At 36.0% G+C, this 12,539-nt stretch overlaps 2 protein-coding genes across 2 annotated transcripts; both read left to right on the forward strand.

Annotated features, from left to right (window-relative positions):
• The first annotated feature begins 7,025 nt into the window (after nucleotides 1-7,025).
• LOC149678631 (uncharacterized) lies at nucleotides 7,026-8,096 on the forward strand. The gene is made up of 2 exons (XM_089837189.1): nucleotides 7,026-7,166; nucleotides 7,279-8,096. The coding sequence occupies exon 2, from the start codon at nucleotides 7,284-7,286 to the stop codon at nucleotides 7,794-7,796; it is 513 nt and encodes a 170-aa protein (XP_089693315.1). The 5' UTR covers nucleotides 7,026-7,166; nucleotides 7,279-7,283; the 3' UTR covers nucleotides 7,797-8,096.
• Nucleotides 8,097-9,133: 1,037 nt separating this feature from the next.
• Nucleotides 9,134-11,785, forward strand: LOC149678632 (uncharacterized). The gene has a single exon (XM_089835908.1). It carries the CDS (start codon nucleotides 9,134-9,136, stop codon nucleotides 11,783-11,785), a length of 2,652 nt encoding a protein of 883 aa, XP_089692034.1.
• Nucleotides 11,786-12,539: the final 754 nt, after the last annotated feature.

The raw sequence follows: 12,539 nt of genomic DNA on the forward strand, positions 1-12,539 counted from the left end.
ACGCTAGCGATCTCTCTCTCTGATTCTCTCATCGTAAGCGTACGTTTCGCGGACGCGACCGGTTTCCCTCTCTCTCTCATCGTAAGCGTTCGTCCGGCACAGGGACAGGGACAGGGACAGGGGTTTTGGTGCCGTTTCTTAAATTTTAACGGAATAAAATTCCGTGTAAAATTAAAAAGGGTTCACAATAAGAAATGTACCGATGCCTAAAAGATAAGAACACCATTGCCAAAGGTATGATGTGTGCGTCGTTTCGTGGCGACGGATTGTCACGGTACACGGTGTGGCGACTGATGGTCACCAGGGAGGTCAGAGGTCACCGGGTTTCGAGGGGTTAAGGGGGATAGAAACCTTAACCTCCGATTGGTTCGTTATTGGTGACCACCTCCAAACGGAACCAATAAGACTGGTCACGTCTGGGGTCCCGAATCAAGACCTCTATAACGATTGGTCAAGTGTAGTGGCCAGAAAGGACACTTCTAAAACCATTCGTAAGATTGGAAGACTCTTCCGACATTCTCAGACTTATGGAGAGGAAGATGCTGAGAGGGTCCAAGGCCTATAAGTTCCTCCCCGGACTTTGGCCCGAAAGAGATACCAAGAAGACGCGTGACAATGCGAATCGTTGATATAACTCGTAAAGAGGAGTCGGTCGAAAGCCGCGTCGTATAAGAACGCGAGACGTTTAAACCGGTTTGGTGCAGGTAAAGCGCGCATTGAAGAACAAACGGGAGACCCCAAGAACGTTAAGTACTTTTATTGGTTTTATAATGTTTGGCATGGTTATGTAAATATTTTGTATAATTGTAAATATAGTTAAATGGCATTGGTACTGGTGTACTCATATTAATGAGTCCTGAAATGTTAATCATTAAAATTTAATAATAAGTGAACCCCAACCATGGTCTCATTATTTCGTGTTTAGGGTATAAGGTTTGGTAGGTGGTTGGGTAGGTTTTGTGCTTGTGCTATCGGGTAAGGTTTGGTTCAAAGGAGGCCGGCGGATAAGTCGGTCTCGTAAGGTTACGCGTGGTGATAGCGCAGGAAAACTTCACATTATGTAAATGGTATTGGATCACGCGCATGAAGTATCTTCGAGAAATCTCTTTATTCCTTATGTCTAGCAACGATGTTGAAGAGAACTTGAATGAGAATCCGCAACACAACAACAAAACACGAATTTGTATTAAAAGCAACAGATAAATTTCAAGCGTTGTCTCCTTATTTTTAATTTCACATTGTAAGTATACACATGGTCCGATATAACTACTGGTGGATTAATCACCCCAGATTCACACGTCTACAGTATGCAATATCTGTTTCTTTCGTCGACAATATTGTGATTTTTCTCAGATTTAGAAACTGAAACTTGTTCAGAAGAAACTATTTTTTCTAATATGGAAGCTCTGAATATCGAGCCTAAAAAAGCAGTTTTAAAAGATCATTTGTACGCAGTTCAACCACCAGAAATCAATGGTAATTCTACGTCAGCCGCATCCAAAGGTAACTCAAGCCGATTTACCCAGTCAACTCCTGTGAAAATGCTAAACTGAAAGAAATACATTGTGTTTGAAAAACAGTTAGATAAATTAATTTGCCGTGCAAAGTGTCAAGTTAAAGAATGCACTAAAATTATTGATGAAAGCACAAAAACCAAGTCTGAAAATGAAGTTTGATTTCGGTTAACTTTAGCTGTTTAGACGGGCATGATCGACCGTGGAAAGCCAAATATTGAGCAGTGACATTAATGGATGGAAACAGACAAGTGCATTCATTTTGAATTAGTTCAGACGTCAGAGGTTGAGTACCAATCAACAAACATGGAATTAGAAGCTTTAAAGAGGTGTCTGAATAATATGAAAGAATGGTAGATTAAAATCACGCAATTAACAACGGCTTACCACGTACAAATCAGAGCATACCTTAAGAAATTTTGGCCTAAGATTAACCATCAATTTGAAGTACGGTAAGCCAAACGTTAAGACTTTATTAGGTAAATGTTTCCTCACAGGCCGAGAGACTGATTTATTTATTTGTTTTCCTATTTTTTTTTCTTTTTTTTTTGCGATTCTCAAGCAGACCGCTGAAACCAGAGAAAATGTGAGTACTTTCTCCTATTTCTGGCAATACAAAAATTTTAAATATAATCTTATTTTAGAATCGTGGATGGAGTTTCGGTTATACCTTATATGTTTGAGCCCGAATATACAGTTGAAGAAATAGCTCAAAGTTGGAAAACCCAAAATATTACCTCTCCGAGTCAAGAGGACTACTACTACCAAAAGTAATATAAGAAACGAGAATATAAGTATACAAAGGCGAATTTTTCCCGAGCCCTCTTCGTACCGCGAATGTCCCCGCGCACTTATACGGCCGTAAACAAGGTAACAAAAAATAGGGCCGCGTAGAGCGTAGGAATACGTTCTCTGACCTCGCATTTTTTTAATGATTATCAATCATAAATAATTTGGCAGTGACTATATTTTAGGATTTTCATAGATCTTGCTTAAATTTAAACCCTTACCTTGCCACGGTATATGCCTAACAATATATATAGATAGAGGCTTAGTGTGGAAATCCCTTCGTAGACAAAGCTTAGATTATTATTATTATTATTATTATAATGGTGTTATTATTTATATCGAAATTTTATTCTTGTATTCATCATATTAATTTTCTTGGCTTCACAACAAAGTAGATTGTCATTTCGAAATAAATTATGGAACATATCTTGTAAACTTGACCGTGAAGTCCTATGTGTAAAACATTGAAGAAAAAAATCTTCAGAAATTTAGCATTATAACAAAGGTATAGTTCTTGTTGTTATGATTATTTATGGTGTAATAAACTAATTAAATTATTTACAGTTTTATAAATTCCTTTGTATTTATCAAAATTATGAAGTTCTTTTTTAAAGCTAATACAACAATAACCTAATTAAACTTAACAAGTAAATCCTTCGAAAACCGAATATTTAGCTCAAATGAACCGGATTATCATAGCCTCTTCGACGAATCTATAAAATTAAATATGAATATTTAATTATTCAAGTTTTAATGAAAGTAACTGAAAACATTAATTTACGCTAAATTCGTCCATTGTCACGTTGTTTCTATAATTTTTGTCAAGTTTTCCCCTCATTCTGTGTTGAAAAATGTAACGTTAACAATTTTTCCACATGAAAGCGTACGATCAAAGACAAATAGAATAATACAGAAAGTGAGACATTTGGGTGAAATAGTCACGCTCGTTTGCTCGATTAATCAGCTATAAAATATAATAGTACTTTTTATATTAAAAAAAAAAGTAGTTCGGATTTTGAGGCAGTCGGGGCGTTAGATAATTTTTCGTTCTTGGCGTAAATCTAATTAGAATTGCTCGCGCACTAGGGTTAGTATTATTTAATTCGCAAGTTTTCCCCTAGCATACCGCGGGGGAGACAGTAAATATTTTTTTTTCCGCTGGATCAGAGGAGAGAGAAGCGTACGTCGTCTGTTCTATTCTTACTACCTCATTTTTCTGTCATTTCTATTTGCTTTTGGTACGATGAAGTCTTACATTCGAATAATAACGGCTGATATGATGATCATTAGCAGAAGAACTGCTCCTAATACGCCACCCACAATTATGACTTTTGTTTCCGCGGCTTTAAATGCGTAATTATGATTATTTCAGCAGATATTTTAATACTCAATTCCTGATTTCTTTTATGACTTACTCGAAAGATATTTTTTCGTATATATCGTCTCTGCTTTAACCTCGCATAATACTCCATTAAAACCGTCCGTGCACCTAAGTAATTGATAAATATTAAAAGTTAGTACTTTAGAAGGTAGGAGCCCCTTTTTTTTCAAAATATAATCAAATTGTTTTCATTTTGTCGTCATGTTTTAAAATGGGACTCTAAAATTAAAAATAATGTCACTACGTGACGGTGCAACGCGGGGTGCCTTTGCTGCTAGTATATTTATCATTCCGCAGTGAGCACGTGAGCATAATTGTGATAGACCCAACAAAGAAATATTTTTAATTTTATCTCGTTCTCGGGTTTTAAGGCGAGAAAGGGATAACCTGATTGGCTTGATTTTGCCATGCGCAGAACCTGTTTTACCCCAAGAGTTAGACTCTAATCCAATCTGAAAATAAGAGATTCATTTTCGTCGCTCAACGACAGATGGTACTACAATCAACTTCGTTAGTCACGCGATCCTATCCCTTAGATGGAGACTAAACCAAGCCAACTTGTTTATTTGTTGGTTGGGTCTATTGAATCTTTACGACTTTATCGTGTTGAAAATATCTTTTCGGTAAAATACATAATCGGTAGATTCATGACTAACGTAAGTAAAACTTGTCAGTTTGTTTACAAGCCAGTAGCGTTGCTAGGGTTTGAAATTTGGGGCAAACTATTTGATAGATTTTGCATAGATGGTTCATTGGAACAAACTAACCGATAATTTGTGTGAACGTGAAATTATACGTATTCTGAAGATATGCAAACTTTTATTGATAAAGAGTAAGGAACCGAGTTTTTGACTATGAGACAATTGTGGATGAAAAAATTTCACTCGTCTGAAGGTTAGTTTTCGTTCGCTTTTAGTCCCCACTACTGTTAGATATTGAAATTCATCTCTTCAATGATGAAACTTAACGAACTTATCATTATAATTTTTATACACTATATTTCTACTGAATTTTAGGGGGCTAAGAGCAATTTTTTGGTAGGGTTTACCGATTATTTTGATTGGGCTAACTTTGAAAAAAGGCCTACCGACGCCACTGTTATGAGCATACATTGGAAAATATCTAGATTAATCAAGCGCGAATAACCATTTGATTGCACGCATAGAGAAGAGTATTCCCAGATTAATCAAGCCCGAATAATCATTCCTTGCACGCATACTGTTGAAAGCAACGGGAGAACAAGCTAAAAATACTTGTTTGTGACTTAAATGTCCAAGGGAAAATATCCATAACGCAACATAATTACATGCGAGGATACGTTTATTTTAACCCTTTACACATGTTAAACGGCTCCAAGTTTAAACTAAGCCCTTTAGTCGATATTAGTAAAGATAGAGAGCAGTACGTGGTTTAATTTCAACCGGACTTCTGTGCATTAAATTTCATGTAAAATATTTTATTAAAATAGTATTGTCGAAGGAGCAGAGAAATCAAGTAGACTCAACCTTAGTTTTGAGAGATGAATTTCTTCACGATTGCTCTAACTTTTTGCGCTGTCGCTGTACCACTTCAGGAGACCATGGCTGGGAGTCAGTAGTTAAACCCTGTACTTTAAGAGAAAAGTAAACAACCACGCCCCCAAAATAAACAAGTGTCGTGTTAGCGAGCCCACCTCCCCGGGGTAGATATTTTTCCTGACTATAAATGACGGATTTTGGTGAAAAGCCTCATTTCATCGATAAAACAGGACAAGATGAAAGGTTCACCAGATGCTCCAATTTATTTTTGTTTTGAGCATGTATTAATATCCGTGGGTATTATAGTAATTATGCTTTTAAACACACCGTCAAAGTATCCTATCGCTGTGTTTTTGGTATTGTTAATGCCGATTACTATCCCTATATCATTCGTAATAGCCTTGCTAACAAACGATATATATTTTCTACTCGTATTTTTTTCGCCATTATTATTTATTTGTCACATCATCTACGAGATATTAAAGAAAGTAATTTTGTTACCGTATTGGTTAGCCGAATCGTTATTTTGTTTAAGTCACGAGTATTATAAATATGTCACCCGTATGAATTTTTACTCTGTACCGAAATCAAATAAGTAATTTTGTAAAAATAAAACATTTTTTTTATTGATAATTTATACATGGTTTCAAGAATTTTCTTTTAAACCGAGATATCCTCCCACGCGCTCTCTCGGAGAGAAAGCGAAAGTCATCTAAACCAGTTTAGCCGCCGCGGAGGTGTAGGGCGGGCGGGCTATATAACAGTGAGAGAGGGAGAAAAAAAGTTGTACAACTAGTTTATAATATAGTTCTCAATATCATTTCTTGCTATAACGCGCTGGAGAATAGAATTCGAAAGCCACGGTGAGTGTTTTTTCTGTAAACCAAACTTATTAATTAATTTAACGTTCGTCTAAGCGTTTTTTTGGAACACAATTGATTAGATTAATACAATTAAGAAGTTTGGTTTACCATATACGTAGAGTTTCACTATCTCCAAACAGGAATTTCAACGCGCCACGGAACTTTTATGGCGAAAGCTCTGTAAAAGAGACGAGATTTAAGTTCAAGTAGTTTATAATATAATTCTCAATAACATTACTCTACCGCGCTGGAGAATGAATTCAAAAGCCACAGTGAGTGTTTTTGCATTCTGTACGTAAACCCACAGTCCTGGATATTTATTTTTCTCCGAACATTTTACTCAAATGTACTGATTAAAATAACGCATTCAAGACTGTGGGCTTACCGATCCGGCACCAAGAAGTCACTGTAGTTTACTCCAAACTTTGATATGAATGTGGATTACCTGTAAACCCATATTAATTCTTTTCCGACCATTTTACTCAAATGTAGTGATTAAAATATTATATAGTGGGGCTTACCAAGAAAACAGCACCAAGAAAGACTGCCAAAACATTTTTACTCGCGCTGATTATTACCGCAGAAAATCATTGCGTTGATCCTGGGGAAACTCTCAGTGAGGAATGAGTGACTTTCTTTGGGGTATTTATACTAAAATTTACTTTTATTTACCTTTTTTAATCCGATTCTGGAGGTATGCGAGGTTAAAGTTTAGCATTTGCCCTTGTTATTATGTTAACTATTTTTTATTTGAAACAGGGTGTTGATTTAAATAACGCCTAACCAGATAAATTTCTTCTCAAATGGGTGTAGCGTTGCTCAATTTACATTCATCTGTATATTATCTTAAAAAATCTTAGCATTTCTTGCTTAATAAAATCTTAGCATTTCTTGCTTAATAATTTTAAAATGATTTTCTATTACTCAATTTTAGACACGAAAATTTATCATGGTATAGAATTACGCCTTAATTTTTTTCTTGAAATTTTTTTTGGTCTTCTTTGACATGGTATTTCATCATGGCATAAATTTATGCAAGAATTTTCTCCTTGACATATATTCCGCAATTTATCTTGACATGGTATTTCAAGTAATTATGACGGTAATTCCCTCTATTGCCTAATCTGTCTTCTTAAATTTATGATAACCATTTTATGAAATCAAATTTCATAATACCGAAAATGGGGTATGAAAAAAAAAATGGTGTATAAAAGCTGGTATGGATAACACCCAAAATCCATTCCTACATGAATCTTCACTTCGAGTGGATCAAGTCTTTACCGCGTTTGGATCAAGAAAGGAAGAAAACCAAATGGATTCTAGCAAGGGAAAACGCTCTGGCAAGTCTGAATATTTATCTTTAGATAATGAAAAGTATGAATCTTCCGATGATGACTGTTTTGAAGTTAGTTGCGTGGATGACGAAGGTGGTTTAGAAAGCGTATATACTCGAAGCTCTAACCAATGCGCTTCGATTGTTAAAATACCGCAGAAAAAGGGTGAATATTACCTAGATATTAAAGCTACTAAATATAAAGATTTAAAACGGTGTGCCAAGCAGGATGTTTGGACAGCGCCTTCAAAGCGCGTACAGTACATAGGCGATTTGAGCGAAAATGATTTAAAAGGTATTCTAATTTTAATGAAAAAGCTCGGAGAAAAGATAAAAGAAAATCCCCATAAGAAAATCTTAAATATCGTCAAAGCTAAAAAGGCAAAATCGCACGACTAAATACTTTTTTGCATTACCAGATTATTTTTTCGTATTATTAATATTATAGGTAAATGGTGACGGTTTTTAATATTTAACCTTACGTTGTTTTCTTTCGAGCGCATTTAATATTTCGCATTACCCAGAATGGTTTCGATAAACGAAGCCATTCGAGACTATAAACATTTTTACAAGATAGAGAAACTTTCAGTTAAAACTTCTAGAAAATACAAGTGTAACCAGGTTAATTTTCGCGTTGATATCGAAAACACGGACGAAATTAGATTAACGCATATGTACGAAGATTTGCAAAACATTCTCGATTGTGTTTTAAAGGAAATCAAAAATGAATACCCAACGTACGATAGAGTTCGCTTATGCATTCAATCCGAGGAGCTCGAATCTCCTATAAATCTAAAATTAATGGCGTTAAATTCGCTAACTAGCGAACGCGTTTTGGCTGCAATTGAGCACGTAGCACAATCGAGAAGGGGTTTTATTTTAGATAGTTCTTTAAGATTTGATGTTGTTTTCCTCGACTGCGATATTGAGATATCCGGGCTTTCCAACCGAAAAAGTGTTAGAAATAGAACTATAGTAGAAATGGAAAAATTTGTTAAAGCTGACAAAAATTTTATCACTCTCCAAAATAGCGACGATCTTTGTTTTGCTAGGACGTTAGTGATTGGGAAAGTTTTGGCGGATTTGAGATGTTGTAAATCGAAAGAGAGATCGGATCTTTATACCTATTTCGTTAAAATGAAAAGCTCCACGAGTTCATTACAGAAGGTGGAAGCTCTTAAACTGATTACATACGCTCGTGTACTACCCGGTCCAGTAAATTTAGCGGGTATTCAAAGGTTTCAAAATTATTTGCAAGGAGAATATCAAATTATTGTATACAACGCGGAAGATAACTTTCAAAAGTACTACGTCGGCCCATGGAGTAGAAAAGAAATTTTTATTTTGCTTTTACAAAACCACGCTGTAGCGATAAAGAGTATTTCGAGAATGTTTGGCGGCGAAAGTTATTGTTCAAAATGCCTTGTTGTTTTTTATAAGTCTAGCGAAAAAAGGGCCCACCATTGTTCGCAGGGTGAATTAAATTGTAAAAGATGTTCATCACTTAACGTCTTCCATGAGATTAAAGAAATTCAGGTTATCAGGTGTAAATCTTGCAATCGTTATTTTAAAGGTAGTGAGTGTTTATCGTTACATATTTCGAATGGTACTTGCGATCGACTAAAACGTTGTCAGCAATGCGGTCAAGAAATTGAAACTCTGAGCAATAGCATTCACGAATGCGAAAAAAATGTAAGCAATGCTTGATTGTGCATGAAAAGAACCAGTGTTACGTTATGCCTTTAAAAGAAAAATATCCTCCCGTGAAATATGGATTTTTCGATTGCGAAAGCTACGTTTCCGACTCTAAAGAACATGTAGCCATCCTACTTGTCAGTGCTATGGAGATGGATGACGAAACATACGAATTTAAGACTTTCAAAGGGCAAGATTGTTGTAAACAGTACTTGGACTACTTGTTTCAAACAGAGGAATCGTTTGTTCAGCATGATACAAAAAGAATGAAGAAAATTAAACCGCGATTTGAGAACTACGTCATTTTTTCTCATAACGGTTCCCGTTTCGACTCGTATTGGATTTTAAACACTTTAGTTAATCACTACTTTATTAAACCTCAAGTAATTTTCAACGGCAGCCGCGCTTTAGCTGTTTTTATCAAAAACCAAAATATCAAGTTTTTGGACTCGATGAATTTCGTCGCCGGCTCTCTTAGATCTTTGAATAAAACCTTTGAACTGGGGGAATGTAAGAAACAGTTTTTCCCGTATATTTTCTTGACTCACGACACGATGAATTATAAGGGAAAATTGCCTGACAAATCTTATTTTCAACCTGAAAAAATGAAGACTAAGGATTACGAAGAATTCGAAATTTGGTACGAAGAAAAGCGTAAGACCGAGTACGATATGAACAAGGAGCTGGAGGAATACTGTCAAATGGATGTTTCCGTTTTAAAGGAAGCGATGGTTAAATTTAAAAATCTTTTTCTAAAAGCTACCAATTTCGACCCTTTCAATATGAACGCTATATCCATTTCGGGTGCTTGTCTACGTTTTTTCCTTCACACATACTTGAAAGAATACGCTTTAGCTATCGTGCCGCAAAATGGGTACCTATACCAACATCAAAATCAAAGTCGTGAAGCTATGAAATGGATCTCCCTCGAGGCTAAACAAAGGAATGTAAATTTCCAAACTACTTTTTCTATCCAGGGTGAAAAATACTTTGGAAAGTTCCCAGTCGATGCTTATTGTCCCGATCCTGAAATTATTCTCCAATATCATAATGATTTTTTTCACGGATGCGTTAGACACACAAAGCAGTCTAGCTTCAATTCATTTCTTGGAAAAACCAACAAAGCGTTATACGAAAGAACTCTAGACATTGAAGAATACATCAAAAACGCCGCTCCGAATGCCGAATTTAAAACCATGTGGAGTTGCGATTTTGAAGAATATCTTCGAAACCATCAGGAAGATAAATCTTATTGCGATACCGTATCATTTCCTTCTTCTATAGGATCGAGAGAAATGATTGTCGGGGGTAGGGTAGAAAACTTCAAATTGTTGCATATCTGTCAACCGGGTGAAAAGATACTGTATCGAGACGTCTGCAGTCTTTATAGTTTCGTCATGAAATTTAAAGACTTCCCAAAAGGGCACCCTACTATATTTACGCGAAATTGTAGTTTAGAAAAAGATAAATATTTTGGCGTGTTAAAATGCAAGGTTTTAGCCCCCAAAAAACTATACATTCCGATTCTTGCATTTAAATCTAATTCAAAATTATTGTTTAGTCTATGTCGCACCTGCGCGGAAAAAAGCTTATCAAGCCCTTGTCAGCATTCGAGAGAGCAGCGTATATTCGAAGGTGTGTTCAATACTCCCGAAATTTATTTGGCAATGGAATTCGGTTACGAGCTGATTTCTATATCCGAAGTTTGGCATTACCCTGAGCGATTCAGATACGTGAAAAACCAAAGTTCTGGATTGTTTGGGGATTACATTGACAAGTTTTTGAAATTGAAAATTTGTAATAGCGGTTGGCCTGAAAATGTAGAGACTGAAAGTCAGAAAAAGGATTATTTACAATCCATTTACGAAAAAGAAGGCATCTCGATATCAATCGAAGAAGTGACTAACAATCCAGCTTTAAGGAATATATGCAAGCTAACGTTAAACTCGCTTTTCGGTAAAATGTGTCAAAATCTGGACAGAGGAAAGACTGTTATTATAGATAAATACGAAGAACTAGTGGCTATATTAACCGATGAGACTAAAGATCTGGAAGATATTCGACCTCTGAACGATTCTTTGGCTTTGCTAACTTACAAACATAAGAAACCTTTCGTTCCTTCTTTACGAAGTGGCAGTCCTGTTATTGGAGGTTTTATCACAACCTACGCTCGAATAGAGCTATTTAACGTTATTCACAAGCTTGGGAAACGTTTGCTTTATATCGATACTGATGGTGCCATATTTTTAGAAGGAGGGAAAGATGATTGGATCCCTCCCGAAGGAAGTAGTTTGGGAGAGTGGAAATCAGAAATAGGCGCTTCGCATATAACAGAATTTGTTAGTACAGGACCGAAATCGTACGCTTATAAAACATCAGACAATCAATGCGTGGTGAAGTCGAAAGGTATCACGCTTTCTCGCGAAAATAAAAAAATTATAAATTTTGAATCTATGGTAGACTCCTTACAAAATCCAGAAAAACGGTATACGGTAGATATCCCGTTTAACGTTGTTCGACGCAAGCGGGACTTAACTTTACTCTTAGGAAACTTAAAAAAACAATTTGGAGTCACCTTCTCTAAAAGGATTCTTCTAGATGACTTTACTACATTACCCTTTGGGTATTGCCAAGAAGAAGAAGCAAGTTATTGCCAAGAAGAAGAAGCGAGTTACCTTTCATCACATTGTTAAAGTTCATTGGCTACCCGATAGCGAAGATCGAAGGAACGAGTGGCTGTACACCGCCGCGCGATTTAAAGATAGAGTATTTCTTTTGAACACCCTTTTGAAACCAATTTTTGAACGAAAATTAAAAGAATCATAGTCGACAATGTCCTGTCGGTTGAAATTCGTAGCACCCTTTCAAATGATTGTTTCCGGCGCGTCTATGAGCGGAAAGACGAATTTTGTTTTGGAGTTATTGAAAAATCGTCAAAAAATGATAGACCCACCCCCTCACAGGATCGTATATTGCTACTCTCTATTTCAAGAAAAGTTTCACGAAATACGCAAAGAAATACCAGAAATTGAATTCCTGGAAGGATTGCCGCCTGATGATACGGATTTCTTTAACCCCAAAGTTAATAACCTGCTAGTGTTGGACGATTTAGCCCCTGTTGCTAATGCTAGTTCGTTCATTTCTTACCTTTTTACGGTTGGCTGTCATCATTTAAATTTAAGTTTAATTTTAATTACTCATAATCTATTCTCGATGGGGAAGGAATCTAGAGTTATAAGTTTGAATACATCTTATTTTGTAATATTTAAAAATTTAAGGTCTCGGAGTCAGATTTCCCACTTGGAAAGACAGATATTTCCGGGTAAAAAAATAATGTCAAAAGCGTATGAAATGGCTACATCTGACAAACCGTATAGTTACATAATTTGCGATTTGCGCCAAACTTGCGACGACTCTTTGAGATTAAGAACAAATGCACTTCCCAAT

Source organism: Phalangium opilio, unplaced genomic scaffold (assembly GCF_054372755.1).
Source record: "Phalangium opilio isolate 3A_F unplaced genomic scaffold, DU_Popi_V2 ptg000042l_1, whole genome shotgun sequence".
NCBI lineage: Eukaryota > Metazoa > Arthropoda > Arachnida > Opiliones > Phalangiidae > Phalangium > Phalangium opilio.